Genomic DNA, 21,434 nt, shown 5'->3' on the forward strand with positions numbered 1-21,434 from the left:
TTAATGGAAATTTTTCACCCGAAAACCTGAAATATAAATTTCTTACGGTTTCGGAGTATTGAAGTTTAAATGTTAAAAACTTTCATAAAATCACGGCAGGAGAGGACATGACCCATTATGATTAAGAAATTAAGGACATGATGATTAAGAAATATTTTGTTTAAAAGTTATTTTAAACTTTAGTCATAATTTTAAGTATAAATATTTTTATTGTTAAGTAAATAAATACTATTAACAACATATAAATAAAATTCTAGACAGTAGGATAGTCATGCGTTGAATTCCTAAAATTTATTTGAAATATCCTGTACAAATATTTGAAATCAAAGCATTTTATTCACAAATTATTTTGAAAATTATATAAATTAAAATGTTTATTTAATATGTATTTTTCAATTACACGCACCCACGCAAATAGACATATAACATTCAACTTTGATAAAATTAAATAATTTGATATTCGAATTTCTATAGATTTAGATCCAATGAACTATTTGTTAGCTTATCTTTATTTGTGTTTGACTGGATCTTGTGAAAGTGATTGTCATCACTTTCGGAGTCAGTTATGCGAGAAAATTGAAAATTGTTTTCATTGTTTTTTGGATATTCTTTTTGGTGATTGACAGATTTGGAATTTTCATAAGGAACATAGAACAATGGAGATTTAGGAAAGTGTAACGACTCTTCTTCAAACGTTATTTGCGAACGAATCACTTTCCTTCTAGGAGTAACAGCTATTATTTTACTATTAGGAAAATTAGTTAACAGGTTATTGTTTGATGTATCCGCTATTAAACTACTTTGAGGCGTACTAGTTAAAAAGTTATTATTAGGCGTACTAGATACAAGGTTCCCATTTGATGCGCTAAATTTAATGTTTGTAAATAATTCGTTTTCTTCATCTTGAGATTTCGAATCGGCTGTAAAAACGTTAGTTGTTTTTGAACCTGTTGATAAGTTTGGAGTACTTCGAACAATACCAAGATATGATCCAACTTTTAAATTTTCATTTTTAGTATCAAATTGTAAACTTTGATTTGAAGAACTACTATGTGAGCTAATTTTTCTTTTTAAACCAAAGTTATTGAGTTCGTCGTTGTCAGAATGTTTTAAAGCTTCTGCGGCAGCCATTTCAAACCAAGATTCTAGTTTATTTAACTCTTCTGAAGGAGATTTATAAAAATTAGGTGTGTCTGTAATATTTACTTCCACCTCTTTTGTTGAAGATAAAGATGTTATAAGATTGTCAATTTTTTCTAGCTCTACAGAGCGCAGATTGCAAACATCTAACGATTGCTTCCGCCTAAACTTTTTTGAAGTCATTTTTTCTGACTTAAAATCAGGTAAAAAATCACTAATGCTTCCGTCGGAGAACCTTCTTATATCTTTTGGTTGAAACGTCTGATCATTCTCATTCTGATCACGATTTAGATCATGAGAACAATGATCTTGATCAGGATCACTTAAACTACTCTTAGATCGAAATCTCCATTTAAAATTCCAATTTCTTCTAGATTCTTTTTTAGAACATTCTGTTATAGAAGATACTTCCGTATACTTGTTTTGTTTCGATTTAGAAGATGTTCTAAAAATTGGTTTCTCTCGTCGTAATATACCGTGTGACAGCTTTCTTTGCAACAATGGGGACTTACTTTGACTTTTTGTAAGTTTTTTTTCATTTAAATCTCCTAATGTTCCTAATGAATATCCTCTCTTGTGTAGAGATTTTGATTGGGAATTAGTGTTTTCAGGGTATATGATATTTAAAGACTCTTGATTTTTAATGTCTTTCAAAGATGGGTTTAAACTTATCACATAATTGTTTTCTTCAATTTTGCTTAAACTTTCTTGAAACGAAGTTTCTGAAGTTACATTTGTTTCCATAACAATTATAGGTATTGAAGAAGTGTTGTCGCTGCCGTCTATTACATTTGATCTAACATTACTTTTCACGAGATCATGAAGGGCACTATACAAATCTTGAATCTGAGTGAAAGATGCTGGCTTTCTTTCGCAACCACTTGAATTACTATTTTCGGAACTTAGCGAATCTCTACTAATTTTACGCACTGGCTGAGATGACGCGATAAGAAGCGACGGTTTAGAAAAATTATTTGAATCATGTGTAGAGTCGTGTGTAGAGTCGCGTGTAGAGCCGGACTCAATCGTCATTTTGCTGTGCCAATTTTTTTATAAAACTGAAACATAAAACAAAATTTGTTAAACGTTCACATTGAAAAAAAAAACACTTTGATTAGTTATGTTTACTTACTTCTTCCATAGTAAGCAGTGTAAATAATTTTTGAGTGTTGTTAAAACAAATACTCGACACATTAACTGAGATCGTTTTCTGTGTCAAAAATCGCGTTTAAGATTAATTTAACGATTTAAATTTCTATTAAATTAATTTTCGCGGTTGGAACTAAATCTAAGATTTTAAATTTTATCCGTCTAAAGTAAAACCGCTTCTCTTGTAAAACAAAAAACGTGAAGTAAAAAGTTTGTTGCACAAACCTTTTTTAATAATATGGTTGTTTCTCTCTCCTCAAAGTTTATTTTAATATTTTAAAACATTTTCTTGCTACAAAATACTCCAAAATACATTTGAAAATACTTTGGTGTATGTTTAAAAATATCTAAGTGCTCTTGTTACGTAAATATGAAAGCTTACTCAAACAGGAACTTCTGCAGTAATACCAAAAAAAAAAGGACTCTTTGATCCGTGCCTGAATTTAGAGGTATCAAAGCAAGATTTGAAGAATATTACTTCCTATTGAAAAGTTTTATTGCAGGTTTTTGGAGTTTTAAATAATAATATTGTTTGTTGTTGTTTTTTTCGTAACTATTTTCCGAACATTTTTCGAAAATTCTTTGTAAGTGATTTTTTTTAAAAAAAACACATAGTTTAAAGTTTTGACAAAAGGTTAGTTTAAAAAAAAAAAAAAAAGAAAAAAAACACTGTTTACTCAATCCAGTTTTTGAATGAATATAAAAAAGCGAGTTATTCATTTTTCAAAAACGCTATTTATTTATATATTGCTTACCAGATATTATAACTTCAACTTGAAATCCGAGTAGGAAATTGTCAAAGATAAAATACTTTAATATAGAACGATATTACTACAAGAGGCTTAAAATATTTATGTTTTAATTGCGATAAATTAAACAATGTAACATTTGAGGGCGGATTTGCTTGACGACAGTTAAAACTTTTAATTACGTAACAAACGTAACGTTGTTGTTTTTTGTATCAAAAAGGAACTTAAAGAATAACTTTTATTTTATTTGCAGTGATTTGGGGAAATAAAATTAAATTAAATTTTTATTACAAATAAGTAATACAAATAAATTAAAGTAATCGAATTGTTCTTTAAAAAGTGATTTTTCAAAAAAAAAATACTGTTCCTTTAAAATATTTATTTGAATTAAATATATATTAGTGGTATGATAAGTCCACTAGCTTTTTCTTTGACCTTGTGTGTGTGTGTGTGTGTGTGTGTGTGTGTGTGTGTGTGTGTGTGTGTGTGTGTGTGTGTGTGTGTGTGTGTGTGTGTGTGTATGTGTTTGTGTGTGTGTGTGTGTCTTGTTATACATAGTAGGTGTTTTAAATTCTTAGATTTAATTTTCCAACATGTAGAATGCAAACTTTGTTTGCGTAGAAAATTTATTGCATATATTATAAGATAACTAGAAGTTGCTAAAATTATTTGTTTCTTTTTAGGTGAAGAGACTTTTATTTAAGGGATGTAATTTTGACACTATATTGAAAGTAGAAATTGTTTACTCATTGTTAAAAGTTTAAAAAGTTGTTTTTTTCCCCATTTTTTTCTATTAGACATCATTCAAATTATTTAATTAATTATATCACATTTAAGTTATATTTCCTTCAAGTTTTAGTTTTACGTGTTTTTTTCCCGCCCTCATTTCGAAGCTAGAGAAGCGTCTTGTTTTTTGTTTTATTTTTTGGTATCTTTTTTACCATTTGTTGTCTGTACTAACAATAATGATGTTAACACACCGATATTTTAGTTCTTGTCGTTATTTTTGTTCGCTGATTTTAATACTACCGTGAAACTTTATAGATACTGATTACTTCTGGGAAATGAACAAAAGAAAATGAACAAAATTTCTAACAATTATCAATTAAACTATGAAATATACGCTTGATAGGAATAATTTGAAAAATAGGTAAATTTACTTTTGCATTGAAAAATGAATTTTGAAAAAATTCTCACACGGGTCTAACACTATTTAAATTTGAACAATCGTTACATATATGCGTATATAACGCCGATATCGATGGTTTAAAACACACACAAAAAAGTTTCAAGAAAACAGGTTTTCAAAAATTGAGATCCTCAATTAATTAACTAATAACTAATTTTTCAGAAGTTCAGTAAAACTGCAATCTTTGTTTGTTTTTAACTTCATTAATTATTTATTTTTGTATTTTATATAAGTTGCATTTTTCAAAAAAGTTAAAATCTTTTGTGCTTTAAACCATCGATATATAACGCCTAAATATAACGAATATATATATATATATATATACATACATACATACATACATACATACATACATACATACATACATACATACATACATACATACATACATACATACATACATACATACATACATACATACATACATACATACATACATACATACATACATACATACATACATACATACATACATACATACATACATACATACATACATACATACATGTATATATACAGCATTTGCTTTGTAAACAAAAAGTACATGGTTCGATTCCTGCCACATCTCTGATAGCACCAAGATTAATTTATTTCTCCGCGCAACGGATTTATTTTTCAAGGTATGTATTTTAAACGTGGTAGCAACAATTATAAAAATATTTATACGAATAAGTAGCCTAATTGACAATTGGAACCTTTTCGGCTTCGGCAATTACAGCAAGAAAATAGAAGTAAAAAAATATATAACAATAAAAGAGATGATAACCAGGTGAAAACCGAATAGTTAACTGTATAGATAATTGAGTCTTAGCTCTCCGCAGTAATCTATCCTAAATTGATGAGATTTTTTTTACTTAAACTTGAAACTATTTTATACTCAGGGCCGTCTCGAAGTGGTCTCTCATATTGGGTGGGGGGTGGTGTGGGAAACACTACCTGTTCGGGACGGCCCTGTTTATATTAAACTGATTGTAACCACAATATAACATTTTTAAATTTTTTATTTAATTATGAGTAATTAAATATTATAAATACACTGCATTATAAACACAAAAAAAATGTATTTTATGTATAAAAAATGTTTAAAATATATGATCTATTTAAAACCGTTATTTTGAAAAGTCTGGAGTGCCTAGATATACCTGCCAGCTTGTTTAAAATCTTTACCTTGTCCAAAAAAATTTACCTGGTATGCTGCTGTCACATATCAGAATGATAATCAAAGATAAAAAATTAAAAAAGAAGTTCAAACCGAAACTTACCCTTAGTTTTACTCTTTGTTTGTATTTGTTTTCGGATTGCTTATCTATCGAATAAGTTCAATTTGAAACTTAAAAAGGAAAGTAATCCCGGAGGATTAAGTAATCCCGGAGGATAATATACATAAAATCAATCACATACGGGGAGGAATGACATGCGGTTTTAACATAGTAATTAATTTCTTATTGACATCCTCTTTTCTTAAATAATTTCCTAAAGTAAATTATCAAGTTCTCGACACGGAATTGCTTGGTTTTTTTTTAATTAAAACTATTGATATTAAATACTGATGATATTAAATGACACTAAACTATGTAAACTATGCAAAAAATTACTATAAAAAAAATGATTATAAAATGAATAAAGCGTAATAAAACAGAATAATTAGAATAATGATCATAAACAATTTTATAAAAACTAAAAAAATTGTACTAAAATATTAATAAATAACTTTGTAAAAACTTAAAAAGTTTTTCCCCCAAAATCTGCAAAAACAAAATAAAATTTTTGTAGTGTTAATAAAATAGTAATACCAGTATGATATAAATGAAATTTTAATTTTCAGTAAAATTTATGTTAGTGGAATCTAAGTTATAAGAAAAATTTGACTTTTAATTTTGTCTGTTTAAAAGTTCTTTTTCTAATGTATTGTAATTTCTTTTAAATTGGAAAAGACTTTTAAAAGTTTATGACAACCATCAAGTTTAAAATGCTGATTAAACATACTTGTCAATGGTCAAACATACTTTTCAATGGTCAAAAATACTTGCCAATGAAACGTACTTGTCGATGGTCACATAGTTAATCTTGAATGTAATTCTAATAATTAATTATATTTATTATTTCGGATAGCAAAATTTGACGACGTTATCTAAAATAGTTCAGAATAAATAACAGTTTAAAAAACAAATAACAAGGGCTTTATAGTAAATTTTGCATTGTTTTTTACTGGTTGTTTCATAACTATATGTTACTTGTTGTTTTTTTTGTAGACATAATTTAATAAACTATAAAAAAATAAAGCGATTTCCAATTTTAGAATTTGCAAAACTAAAACGCTTTGCAGAGGACAAAAGACGTGTTTAAAACACGTATTACTACGTCTTGAACGCGTCATTTATCCATAGGGTAAGTCGGCTAGTCGCTGGCTAGTCGCTAGCTCATTTCCCACCGGGTAAATTTTTTTTTAATATGCAAATAACTTTTAACTTAATTACTAACCAAAAAAGAACTTTTGAACCAAAAAACTCGATAAAGTTTTTACTATATTTGTTTCATATTTACATTAGGTTACGTAGATTTCTTTTTTTAGATAAAGTTACGAATTTTGACTCATAAAATAGTTATTTACTTATAACTTCTAAAAATGTGTTGTGCTCAACACATTTCTAGAAGTTAAAAATTAATAACTATATTATAATATATATTATATTTACAATATATATTATAAATATAAGCAATACGCAATTGTAAAATTCTTCAGTTTTTTGCAGTTCCAGTTTATTGCAGTTTCAGTTTCGCAGTTTGCGTTAGATAATCCAAATATCGTTTATAAAAGAAATTTACGCTTGTATATAAGCGCTTGTTTTTTAGCCTTATGAAATATGCATGAATTGGTTCTGATGAAAGTTTTATAACTAGGAAGCGCATTTCTAAGTTTATTAAAAATCAACCTAATTTTTACTAAACTAGCTAGTGTTTGATTGTAGCTTAAAATTAAGGCGTAATTTAATTTTTAAGAGATTTGGTTATGCATCTCTCACAAAAAAAGAAATAATTTCTAAAGTAGTAATTATTCCCATAGGAATTATTGCCAAAGTATGTCGGTCTGATTGTTTTGAATGTTTTAAATTCTAACTGCTTTAAAACTTAAACCTTTGAAAGCAACTTTAGCATTTCAAGCAATTCTTCTGAATTGACATAAAGACAATATTGTTCAATAAACTTCAATATGGTTCAGTAAAATTTCTAAATTGATTTCTTCTCTATGCATTGGTGGCTTGCAGATGACAAGTTTGCTTAACCAATTGGTTGCTTGTAGATGTTAAGTTTGTTTAACCAGTTGGTGGCTCGTAAATGTTAATCGTGTTTGACCAGTTGGTATCTTTTAAATCAATTGGTACCAATCAATGAACAGGAGTTGCTTTGACTAAAGGTAGTTATTAAATAAACTCCGTGTAACTCTGTGATTATTAAAATATTTTTTTCATTATTACTAAAATTTTGTTTCATCAGAAAAATCTAGCAGCAGGTGAGCAGATTGACTAAAATATCCAGCTAATCTTAATTCAAATAATTTTTAACAAGTCCAAGTTTAGAAAAAAATAGCTGCTTGTGAGTCTGTTTTAAAGAAAGACATAGATTTAAATCTTTTTATTTTCATTCTGAATAGTATAGAGATTTTAATGTGCTACTCCGCAAATGTTTACCTGAAAACAACGCTGGCAAGTTTAACTGAGCCACAAGACAGTAAAAAACCTTTTACTGCTATCAGACGTTTTTTCTAATATGGAAAAGAATACGTTAGCTGATCGTTGGCTGGTTCCAAATGCATTGAAACGAGAAACTTCACAAAAAAACTTAATCAGAGATTAAGATTACAGAGTTGTTAATCTTGTCTTCAGTTGTAAGAATAAGTTTAAGAATAATAAAAAGTTAAAATCTTAAGAAAGAATTTTTCAAGTTGTAAAACTTTAAAGTTTTTTTTATTAGGATCATACTGTATTGTGCAAATTAGTTCGGACATTGGTTGAAATAACACAATTATTTGCCACATTGAAGTTTTATTCAAAAAAAACATGCCAATGGTACAAAATATGATATAATTGATAGGAGATATGACCTCCTTTTGCTTTTACAAGCATTTGAACACAATTTGGCATGGATTCGACCAAAGTTGAACACATTTTAGTCACTTGCTCATCATGATACTAGGTCCTAATTATAGCACTAATTAGCTTTACCATTGTCGAACAGTCTTCTTTCAGGAGTCTCTGTTTGGTTATAGCCCATAAGTTTTCAATGGGATTGATGTCTGGAGAATTTCCAGGCCAGTCTAAAATCTCCAGTCCACTTTCTTCAAAGAATGTGCGCATTTTACGTGAAGTATGGCATGGTGCGTGATCCTGCTGAAAAATGCCATCTCCATCAGGAAAGTCCCTTGTCATGCTAGAAAGCAAATGAGTCTCCAAAATAGCCTTATATTTATCACTATTCATCATTCCCTCTACGTTAATGAGTCGTCCAAGGCCTTTAGCACTAAAACTACCCCAAAACATCTTCTTAGGCGGATGTTTGGGTGCTTGTTGAATGTCTTGACCGAAGCGGTTCACCTTTGCTTCGTCTCACAAACTTTGACCTGTAGCCATGGACTTCAAAATGCGATTCGTCGGAGAATACTACATTTTTCCAGTCGTCTGCTGTCCATTGAGAATAATAAATTGAAGACGTTTTCTCTTCATAATCGATGTCAATAACTGTTTCTTTAGAGGTTTTCTGGCAAATCTGCCAACTTCAAGGACCCTTCGTCGGACAGTTGAAGAAGAAGTATTTACGCCTGATGTGGACAAATCTCTCTGAAGGTCTGCACTTGTTTTCTTAGGATTCTTTATACTTTCTCTGATGATAACTGTATCATCGCGAGGTGTTGCCTTGCGTTTTCTTCCACATCTTCCTTGTCGCAGTGTTGAAGATTCACCATTGTCTTTTTTTCTTTTCAAGATGTCACCAACGGTTGACTTGGCCACCTTCATTTCCTTAGAAATCTGTCCAATGCTCAAACCAGCATGTTCTTTAAGAGCTATAATGCTTGCACGTTTCCTGGGAGTGATGTCCATTGTGAATACAAGGTGAATAATCCGTCACAACCTTTCTGCACAAAGCCTGGAGTAGCACTGAATCGACTGATGCGTTTGCTAGAATATCTTACCGGCAGCAAAGAGTTGCCAGACACCACTAGACCACAGTAAAACACTTATTTATCTGAAAAAACAAGAGAATCTTTAGTATCATAGCTAAAAGTTGGGCTTATTGTGAAAATTATTCCAATTTTGCCACTGTCCGAACTAATTTGCACAATACTGTAGTTTTTAATGATTTGTTTCCAAAAATTTCCAAGTATTAGATCTCTTTTGGTAGGAAACTCATCTGGTTGTATTTGAAAATAGATTTTTTTTGTTTGTTTGAAAGCTTAAAATGTCGGTAGTACTAAAATTGACAAAATTTTTTGCCTGTAGTTTTTATAAAACATTAGGTTTAAATAAAACTTTGTACAATAACATGATTTAAATGTTGAAACTTTAGCTACATTTTAAAAAAGGTTTAACAACTTGTATTGGATCTCTGTTTGAAAATATAGTAAACAAACAATTCCCGGGTTTTTATAATTTTATTGAAAATACTAAAGTATACAGTTTTATTCAAACTATAAAGCAATTCACAAATTAATTTTTAAACTAGGACAGAATATTGTTACCATAGAAACAAGTTTTCACTGATGTAACCGTTTTAGTTTACTTAACTACAATTTATAAAAAATAACTTTTAATGAATCAAAGGTTATTACTCGACTATGTTTGTGTCTTATCAATGATTTATCAAATTTCATAATTAAAATCTTTAAAATTCAGTACTTTTTTTTAGCAAATCTTAAATTTTTAACGCTAGCAATGTCTATAGCAACTGTGTAAGACCTTTTTGTAAATTTGCTGTAAAATGCTTGGTATCTTTACATATCCACCTAGCAAAAGTTAGCGCCTGGTTTTATCAGATCAGAACAATGTTTTTCTGTTATTTCAAAAACAAGAAAATTGTGCAAAGAAAAAAAAAATCGTTCTTTAGGAAAAATGTTTCAAATCTTAATAAAGTCATCACTGATCAGTCTAGGGATAGTTCACCGATATGCAGTCTATGGATAGCCTTGCTGCAACAATTGCAATCAAATCAATATTCTTATAAAAAATTAGCAACACTTTATAGGGTAGTGTTAATAATTCTTGAGGAGATAAAACCTTTTAGCTTTTTTCTTTTTTTTTTTATAACAAACATTATTATATATTTCAAAAAAAGTGAATTCAAAACTTTTTAATATTATTTGATTAATGATTCAAGCTTTTAAGTAAAGTAAGTGTGAACTTATTTTTATCAAAAATCTTAATGGATGTTTCTGATGTATATATTGAGAATTTAGTTAAGATTTATATGTACTTTTCCAAGATACATTTTAAAGGTCATCATTTTGCAGAATCGTAAAGGTCTTTGATTGATGCTGATGAAAAAAACAAATTTGTGTCATCAGAAAACATATTTGCATCAGGATTTACGGATTGTGGAAAATCATTAATATAAATAAAAAATAAAAAAGGACCAAGGATAGAATCTTTCTAATAAATTTGAATATTTATTATCGTTCTAAATAACACATTGTTTCCTATTACACAGGTAACTTTTAAATCAACCAAGGGTTGCATTTTTATCCCGTATTTTTTTATTAGTTTATTGAAATATCATGAATAATTGTGTCAAATGAATAGGTCTATAAAAGTTTTTAATACAAATTGCTTTTTATCAAAAGAATCACTTATGTTATTAACTAAATCTAAAATTGCATAATTGCTTAAGTGTTATATTAAAAACTAAATTTTAAAACTATTAGTATAAGATGCAGAAGACAGTGTTTATTTGAACTCTTATTGAAATTAAAGTTTAAATTACAATAAATGATAGCTGTAAATAAAAATATGAACTTAATTTATCTTACGTACTGATAAAAAAGACTAAACCTGTATTATTCAACAACCAGTACCATTATAAAAATATGCGGATATATAACTATAGATTGCTCAATAACTCTGAAATATTCAATATATTTAAGTGACCGAAATGTGAAAGAGTTCAATTTTGTCATTGACATCAACAAAAATGAGACTTGCAATTTGGTCATTGACATCAACGTGCAAAACAAAAATGGGACTTGCATAAAAGTTTTATACTAAGTGCTTGACTTCTATTCATTAAAAATGACTTCTATGCATCAAAAGTATATAACAGAGAGTTTAACATTAATTTTAAAACAGTATATAAAATACGTGCTCTTGAGGAAACACATTTTTATAAAGAAAAACGCCTAAAAACCTCGTGACTTTTTTTAAGACTGCGATGTTAAGAACTTGTTTATTGCATTTAAAATAGAGCTTTAAAGCCGAAATTCGCAAATTGAATTTCAAAATAAAGCTTTTTTGGTTCATACTAAATTAGAGCTTTCGGAAAAAGCATATGCGATACAAGCGCTTTCGCTTATCAACATTTCAAAGTTCATTACGAAAATTTATTCACCAAACGAATAGAATTATAAAAATTAAACATCTTTATGTTTAAAAATGTTTCTAATTAAATCTTATTTTCAGAATCAAAAAATATTACCAATATGAAAATTTACTTTTTTAATCAATGATAAAAAATAAAAATTTATGTCGACATGAATTCTTTCGCAAAATAACTTGCAAAACAGTCACTTACGGAGAAAAACTTATGAAACACGTCATTATAGATGTATTTAGTTATGTTATATGAACCAAAAATGTTTAATTATGTAACTATGTAACTAAGTGCTACTTGTTTATTGATATTCTTAAGTGTCAAATGCGTATACTAATTTTCATAAATAAATAACAGTATTCGTAATAAATACTTCTAAAATTTCATTTAACGAACAAGAATTAAATAATGTAAATAACATTTGATGATCACTAATTTGCGTGAAACTCTGATTATGTTTAAAAAAAAACAAGTGGTGTTCGAAATTTAGTTTTTACTATATTTGCTACTATATATATATATATATATATATATATATATATATATATATATATATATATATATATATATATATTAGTAGAAAATTAATTAACAAAATTTTTTTTTTATTTTACACAAAGTTTCATCAATAAAGACTCATCAGAAATCTACTAATATATAATTGCTCTGTTCTTTTAAGAACATTGAGCACTCTATTTTGTAGAATACATTTTAAAGTTGTTTATATATATATATATATATATATATATATATATATATATATATATATATATATATATATATATATATATATATATATATATATATATATATATATATATATATATATATGTATATATTTAGTATATACATTATTTTTATTTAAACAATAAAAATAGTATTTTATTTTTGTTTTGTTTGACGGTTTAAATAATCTTTACGAGTCTTTCCATTAGCGCATTTTTCGAAATGCTCCTTTTGTAAGGGACTGCACAGTAGGCAAGAATGGCCAATTTTAAGACAAAGCTAATAACTAATTTAATATTAGTGCTACATTCACTATATTTAGAATGAGTACCAATGTAAGGTTTGAGCTTCTTATGAAGGCGTTATTTTTTATTTAGTTGCTATGGATAACTATTTTTTTGCATAGCATTAACCTACTTTTTGTTGTTGCAGATTTTTTATGTGTGCTATACACACAAAATTTGACATGAGCACCAGTGTAAGGTCTGCGCCTCTTATTAGGGTTTTACTTTTTATTTGGTTCCTATGGATATCTAATTTTTGCATAGCAACGACCTACTATTTGTAGTTGCAGACTTGTTATGTGTGCTATACATTTTAAATTTGCCACGAGCACCAGTGCAAGGTCTGCGCTTCTTACGAAGGTGTTATTTTTTATTTGGTTGGTATGGATACCTATTTTGGCATAGCTTGTAGTTGTTTTGTTTTTTTTTGTTTTTTTTTTAGTTTTTATTTAATATATTTCCATAATATAGTTTACATAGTTTACGTTTTTATCTTTATAACTTGTTAGTGGTGAAAATGTTTACTTGCAGAACTTGTGTGTCTTTACTTAGAAATTTGTTTTTCGAGTTTTTTTATCCGGTTATAGTTTTGTTCAAATTCTCAGTTATTTTTAGTTGTTGAACATCCAAATCTTCAATTTTTTAAGAAACTAATAACCTTTTCTCCTTTCATCGTAATGTTCGTTTTACGTTTTAAAAAAATAACACTTCATTTTTTTTTCTTCTTCTTCTTCTTTTAAATCGTCTCAAGTTCTTGACAGTCAATAAAGACGTAGATACTAAGAAATTGCTGTTTTGACCAATGTGTTCCGGTCTGATAATTTTTTTTTTTAATTTATTTTTGTTTGTCTGTAAACACATATATAAATACACACACTTACACACATACATATATATACACCCCAGCCAACATTGACAGACGGTTACCGTATGGTTTTTGTCTGGGCTTACGGGAGCGGGATTTTAACGGGTAAGTGTTTTGGTTTCCGGACGGGCCCCATATGGTTAAAAAATAAAGCAAATCTGCTTGATTATGTTCTATCTGGTTTTTATAAAGGCCAAAGGATCTGGGGATTTGACGGGTTTCCCATAAGGTTCCCAAAAGGTTTAAACTGATAATTAAAAAAGTCATAACAAAACCTACTCGATGGTTCCCATTTATAATTCGTATTGTGCGTGAAATAAATTTAAAAATTTGACTTTTATGCATTTTATTTTTTGTATATATTATATATACATTGTGATTGAAGAGAAAAATTTTTTTCGATGTATTTTTTCACTGTGAAACTCTATTAAAAAGACGCTGTTTTAAAATTTCATTTATTACCATTATAAAAGAATTTTTTTATATCTTTTTAAAATAAATTTACAAAGTTCAACATATATGTTTAACATATGCTCCAGTAACTATTAAAGATGAAGTAACTATTCCATTGAGACACTGTTAGCATTTTTAAAATGATCAAAATATAAAGTTTTGTTTCTGCTAGTGATGGTAATAACTGCTTTGAGTTTAATCAAAACTTTGCTTTAGTCAGAAACATTTAAAAAGAGAAAACAGGCGAATGTTGTGGTGGATAGGTTATATTTAGGGATTTTAAAGCTTTTAAATCGTTTTTACAGATCCACTCTTTTCCATTGATTTTTCTATATTTTATTCAAACAAAATGACTGTTTACCCACCGTGAGATATAAATATTAAGTGTTTACATATAAATGCAAAAAATTACTTTATTGTTGTGCATCTACCTCATTTTTTATTCATTGATACTTTTTGACTTTGATTTGAAATTGTACGCTTGTAATATAAACAATAGTATCATAATATACATAATATTATGTATAAGTTGTATATTATTTATATATAAGTTATTTATATATAATTATATATTATTATAAATAATATAACTAATATATCATAAGGCTTAGATTGCTATGTCGCCGCTCTAAAACAACTTATGCCTAAAAAGATTAAAGAGGTGTAGAGAAAGAATTCACTGGTCTGTAGAAGACTAGACTAAAGTTATTTTCAGTGACGAATCCAATTTTAGGTGATAAATTACAAGTCAAGATTAATCATCAAGAGGTTGGCTGGTGAAAAGATGTTTTTGTGTACCAAAGATACAAGGCGGAGGAGGATCAGTTGGAATATGGGGATGCTTCTACCATAATGGAACAGGGTGATACAACATTTATAACGGCAGAATTAACCAGTACAACTACAAAGAGATCCTCGAAAGTAAACTTTTGCCAACAGCCAGATCTTGTTACGGAGGACGATAACAATGGATTTTTCAGCACGGTGGGGCTATGACTCACACAGCAATCTCGGTTAAAGAGTGACATGATCGGAAAAACATTGCGGTCATGCCTTAGCCAGCTCGTTCTCCATATCTCAATCCCATCAATAACATTTGGGCTTGGATAGACAAGAGATTGGTCAAAGAGAGCATAGCCAGTGTTGCGCAATTACAGCAGGTGTTAGAAAAGCTTTTGAAAGAACTTTCAAGAGAATTATCCATCCGACTAGTTGAATCTATGCCTAGACATGTTCGTGCATGTGTGACAGTTTTTTCAAAAAAAAATCTTAAACATTTCTTTTTTTAAATTTTTTTCCTTAATTAGCTTATTAAACCACTGTTAATAAAATTCAAAACATTTTAAATTATTAACTTTTTTGTTTGCTTTAAATTTTCAAAAAACATAAAAAAATCATATTAAAAATCAACTGACTTTATATTTATGCAACCCACTATATATATATATATATATATATATATATATATATATATATATATATATATATATATATATATATATATATATATATATATATATATATATATATATATATATATATATTTATACATTTTGTATATAACTTATAAATATATATATATATATATATATATATATATATATATATTTATACATTTTGTATATAACTTATAAATATATATATATATATTTATATATATATATATATATATATATATATATATATATATATATATATAAGTTATATACAAAATGTATATATATATATATATATTTATATATATATATTTATTTATAAGTTATATACAAAATGTATATATATAAGTTATATACAAAATATGTATATATATATATATATATATATATATATATATATATATATATATATATATATATATATATATATATCTTATTTATATAAAAGTTATATAAAATATGTATATATATAAAGTTATAAACAGTATATATCAAATTATATTCAATATAAATATAAATTTATATTTATATAATAGTTTTATATAATTTATTTATCTACGTAACTAAAGGATTGTTATCAAATTATTATATGAATCACAAGCATGTGCTTATTTATTACAAGTTCATTTTAAAACGTTTAAATAAAAGTCGATTATAAAATTAAAGATTATATTTTTCTACCTTCGATGGTGAAAATTACATTTTTTATCTGAAGAGTTTTAGGAGAAATCGTTAGAGTTTTATAACATTAAAAATAACTTGTAACCTATAAAATTTAAGATTAACAGTTAACTTTAATTTTTTTACTGGTCATATTGAAACGAGATATTGTGTAAAGAGGTTTTCAAAGAAGTCGTTTTAACAACCATGGAAAAGCTTCCAATTTGCGAGATAACCGTGAAAGCATTTAATTTCGACTGTAATTTTAATTATTTTTTTTGAAATAAACCAAGCAAGTTATATATAAATTTGCTTTTTCTGTAAATCTTAAACATTTAAACGTAGTTTTTCAAGATTTGCAATGGGTAAACCTCGTGGGACCCTTACGGGATACCCGGTGGGCATATCCATATGGGCCGCAGAGGAAAGCCGCGGTCAAGTTCCGGCGGATTCCCAATGGGTTTCCCATATGGGTCCCAGTTGCAAACCAAATGGGCCCCTTAAGGTTTTGAAGTACGGGATTTGACTGGGTTCCGTACGGGATACCCAGTGGGCATACCCATATGAGTCCCATATGGAAACCGCGGCCAAGATCCAGCGGGATACCGTTGGTCTTCCTATACGGGACCCAGTTGACGAGCCGTATGGGCCCCGTACGGTACCCGTATGTCAATGTTGGCTGGGACACATATATTTTGTATGTATAAATTTTCCTCTTTTTTTTTTAATATTAAGTTTTACATTTACAAATATTGGAATTTTTATGTTTTTAATAAATTATAATAGAGAATATAATCACCACATTAATAAGATTAAAAATAAAATAACAAAAAGAAAGTTTAAATAAAAACTTGGCATCTGATAGAAGATCTAATAATCTTGTCGCCAGAACCATAAAACGTTATAATAAAATATAACTTAAGCTATCAATAAATATAAACAAATAAAAATGACAAAATACAAAAACAAAAGAGCGTGTTTATATAAATTTCTTATTTTTAAAAGTATTTCAAAAATACTGTCATTAAAAAGAATGAATTCTTTTAATTTCTTTTTAAAGACTGGGAAGGTAATTGATAAATCAAAATTAGGTTAAATGATTTTGTTCCAGAGATTAGGTGCACGATAAGCCATTTCGTAGTGGATACTTATTTTTTGTTTTTAAGGTAATAAAATCTTTAAAAATGTGTAATGACGGATTGATTTTACATTGAAATATAATATTTTATATACACTCACTTCATAAATATTAAGTACTTTTATATTTTTAAATAAAAACCTTGAATACGTATAGCGATTTTCAAAACAAACTAAGTGTATCGCGTGTTTCTGACGATGACAAAGAGTACGCAGCTTACTTTTGCTTGTACTTCCCAATCTAATATTTGCATAGTTAATATAACTATGTATAAATGAGTAATAGAGTTGGATTAAAATGGTTTTGTTTAAATTGTTTCTTGAGTTATAGAGGACTCCTATATTTTTAGAAACTTTAGTGCAAATGAAGTCAGTATGCGGTTTCCATGTAACATTCTCATCAAAATAAATGCCAAGAAAACTAGTAAAAGTTTCCTTTTTTATTTCAAGTTCATCAAAAAGAATTTTTGGCATTGTTGTTGGTAAAAAACGTTTTTTAGATATAGGGTGAAACAGAATGTATTTTGTTCTATCAAGGTTTAAGGTTAATTTATTACATTTAAACCACACAGATACGCATTTAAGTTCTTTATTCATATTAGAAAACAGCTCATTAATATTACTGTTTGATAAGAACAAATTCGTATCATCAGCAAACATAATACTACGAAGATTAGCTGCTTTACTTAAATCATTATTATAAATTAAAAACATAAGAGGACCTAGAATAGAGCCTTGTGGAACACCACAGGTTATTTTAATATAGTCACTTTGAAGGCCATCATTTGAGGTAACAAATTGCTTCCTATTTGATAAGTAACTATGAAACCATTTTAGCATACTGTTATTAATTCCATAGTAGTCGAGCTTTTTAAGCAATATTTTATGGTTAACGGTATCGAAAAGCCTTCGAAACATCAATAAAGACTCCTAGGGTATGTTGTTTTTTTTCGAAAGATTCTGAGATTTCCCTAACAAATTGAATAATTGCGTGCTCAGTTGAAATATTTTTTTAAAGTCAAACTGTTTGGTATATAGTATATTTTTTTGGTCAAAATATTTAAATATTCTACTATATATTATTATTTATAATAATTTTGAAAAAGTTGAAAGAGCCGATATTGGCGATAGTTGTTAATATTTGTTTTATCGCCTTGTTTGTAAATTGGTATAACTTTCCCAATTTTCAATCGATCCGGGAAAACTCCTTGTTTTATAGATGCATTAAATACTTTATAAAGAATATCTTACAGACTTTCATAACAATCTACAACTATGTTACCATTTACTTCATCAGCACCAATAGCTATATTTCTTTTTAGAGATTTAAAGGCTCCATCAAGCTCATCGTAGGATAATTCAAAAGAATACTCATTGTTATGAGATTTATTTATAGGACACAAGTAGTCTTAAAACGAACTCTCGGCCATAGGAATTTTTTTTAGAGAGATTGGTTCCAATTTAGTAAAAAATTTGTTAAACATGTTTGCAATTTTGCTCGGTTCGCATATATTTACATCTTCAAATTTTATAGTTTGTGGTAAAGAACTTAAGTGGTTTTTTGATTTTCCTGTTATTTCTTTTATTATTTGCCAGGTGCACGTTGAGTTGTTACTAACTTTTTCTAATAAATTTTTATAATCTTTATATATTTTTTCATTTGCGGAAGATTTAGTCTTTAAATACTTTATATACAGCTTTTGCTTTATTTTCGATTTTTTTGATTTTTTTGAGCTTTTTGGTATCCAAGGACTGTTAAAGGTTTTATGACTTATTAATTTTTCACATACTTGAAAGCGTCATATATTAGGTAGAATGTTTCGAAGAATTTATTATAAATAGTACTTGCGTCTTCATTAAAGTTGATATGCCCCCAATGAAGTAATGATAGTTGATGTTTAAAATCTTTTATTTTATTTGTCGTTGTAAATACGTTTTTTTACAGTTCCATTTTGTTTAATTTTATAAGATAATGTTGTGTTAAGGGATAGGAAAACAGGGACGTGGTTCGATAAATCAGTTTTTATGATACCTTTTTGGATGGAGTTATTAAAGATGTCTGTAGTAAAAATATTATCAATGAGGGTAGCAGAATTCTTAGTTACTCTAGTTGGATGATTGATTAGGGGAACTGCGCCTGCTAAAAAAATTTCATCATAGAAACTTCTCACTTTTTTGTCGTCGTTATAAATAAAACAGTCCATATTAAAATCCCCAATTATAAAGTTTTTTTTCTTTCGTTGTTACCAGCGTGAACTATATTATGTTGCAAATAAGAGCTAAAATTTTCGCGCGCGCCGTTAGGTGGCCTATAGCAGCTTCTTATAAGTGTGTTTTTTCCTTTGTTAATAATTAATTCAATTGCTGCGATCTCTTTATCTTCGTCAGAAACGCTCAACTCGCTTCTAACTTTATATGCAATGTTTTCTTTAACGTATATCAGAACTCTTCCAACGCGTTTATTTGTTTGTCTTTCTAATGAGACTAATTCAAAATTCTTAAGATAAAAATTAGAATTATTTTAAATTCGAAAGAAGAGCACCAAGTTTCCGTAACACATATAATATTAAAAATGTTTTCAGTTTCTTCTAGAAAATGCCGAAAGTTTTCATTATTTTTGCTTATACTCCTTATATTAATGTGGAGGATTCTGATTCTTTCACTGTTAATATCATTTACATTTTTAAAAAGAAATTCTTTAATGGTGCTGGGATAATGATATAAACTGTCCGTGTACATATCACTAAAAAAAATTACATCTGGGTCTGCGTTTTTATCTGATTCAATGTATTTTTCGTAAAAATTTTTGGTTAGTGATTGAGAGTCATTCATTTTTGTAATATTTTTTTCATGTGCACAGGTTTAAAGAATTTCTTTTTGTTATTATAATTATTAATCACGTGTTATCAGTTTGTTATAGACTACTTTTGCATACTTACCTGGGGATCTTAATTCTTTATCTTTTGCAAAAAGTATTTTTCTTTTTTCAATCGTTCTTTCGCTGTAGTCGTCGTTGAGATATATCCGTTCATTCCAAAGCTTTAGTCGTTTATCATGATGTAATATTTTTTCTTTGTCTTTATAGTTTAGGAACTTTACAACTACTGTTCGTCGCTTTTTTTGTCCAGATTCTTTTTTTCTTCCAGTTCTGTGGGCTCTTTCTATTTGAATGTCATGTTTTATATTTAATTTTTCTTTAATAAAACATTTTACTTTCGACTCGCTTTCTTCCCATGATTCGTTTTCTTTTTCTTCGAAACCTTCGAACCTCACGTTGTTTCTCCTGCTACGATCTTTTAATTCAGCAATTTTGTCGATAAAAAGTTTGCTTGAATTTTATTTTTCATTTTTTTCGATGTAATTTTTTAGTTTTTCATTAAGTTCGTTCGTTTCCTTTATGGTTTTTTCGTAATATTCGTTTTGAAAGTTCATCCCGTTGTTTATTGAAGCAATTTCATATTTTAGTGATATGTTTTCGTTTTTTAATTGCTCTATTTTCCCTTCAATTTTGTCTATTTTCTCTCCAAAGATTTTTAATAAAGTATTTTCATGGGCTTCTAATAATTCTGTCACTTGCGTGATTGTTAAACTTTTAGCCATTTATTTTTTAAAGAAAAAGAGCGTCTTATCTCGACGAAAGCTTCACGAAAAAAAAAATGTTTTTGCGTGTCATATACACTAAATTTGGCAAGAGTACCAATATGAGGTCTGAAATTTATATTAGGATATCAAGTTTGGTTGCTATGGATACCTTAATATGCATAGCAACAAGCTTTTTATAGTGACAGTCAACTGTCACTATAAAAATACAAATTCTTGACTTAACTGCAAATTATTGAAAAAATAGGAACTTTAATGCTCTGGTGTTCCAAATAAATGTATGTGGGAACTTTTTAATTTATCTAAATTATAGAATACTGACAATTTTAATTCACTATGCATAAACTTGAATTTTAATAATAATTAAAGCAAGAAACCAAAATTTGGCCTGTAAAAATCCATAAAAACAAAAAATAAACACTGCTTTTTAACAGTTGCAGAACACCTTCTGGCAAAACCTTCCTCTTAGAA

General features: G+C 27.9%; 1 protein-coding gene across 3 annotated transcripts; it reads right to left on the reverse strand.

The window, feature by feature from the left end:
• Nucleotides 1–272: 272 nt before the first annotated feature.
• On the reverse strand, nt 273–5,621 carry LOC124814443 (dentin sialophosphoprotein). Of its 3 annotated transcripts, none has more exons than XM_065800284.1 (2): nt 5,490–5,621; nt 273–2,198 (listed from the first exon to the last, which is right to left on the reverse strand). In XM_065800284.1, the coding sequence occupies exon 2, from the start codon at nt 2,170–2,172 to the stop codon at nt 469–471; it is 1,704 nt and encodes a 567-aa protein (XP_065656356.1). In that variant the 5' UTR covers nt 2,173–2,198; nt 5,490–5,621; the 3' UTR covers nt 273–468. The 3 variants fall into 3 exon arrangements, with proteins under 3 accessions (XP_065656356.1, XP_065656358.1, XP_065656357.1); XM_065800286.1 differs by lacking the exon at nt 5,490–5,621 and adding an exon at nt 3,045–3,136; XM_065800285.1 differs by lacking the exon at nt 5,490–5,621 and adding an exon at nt 2,273–2,931.
• Nucleotides 5,622–21,434: the final 15,813 nt, after the last annotated feature.

This window comes from Hydra vulgaris, chromosome 06 (genome assembly GCF_038396675.1).
Source record: "Hydra vulgaris chromosome 06, alternate assembly HydraT2T_AEP".
NCBI classification, from domain to species: Eukaryota; Metazoa; Cnidaria; class Hydrozoa; order Anthoathecata; family Hydridae; genus Hydra; species Hydra vulgaris.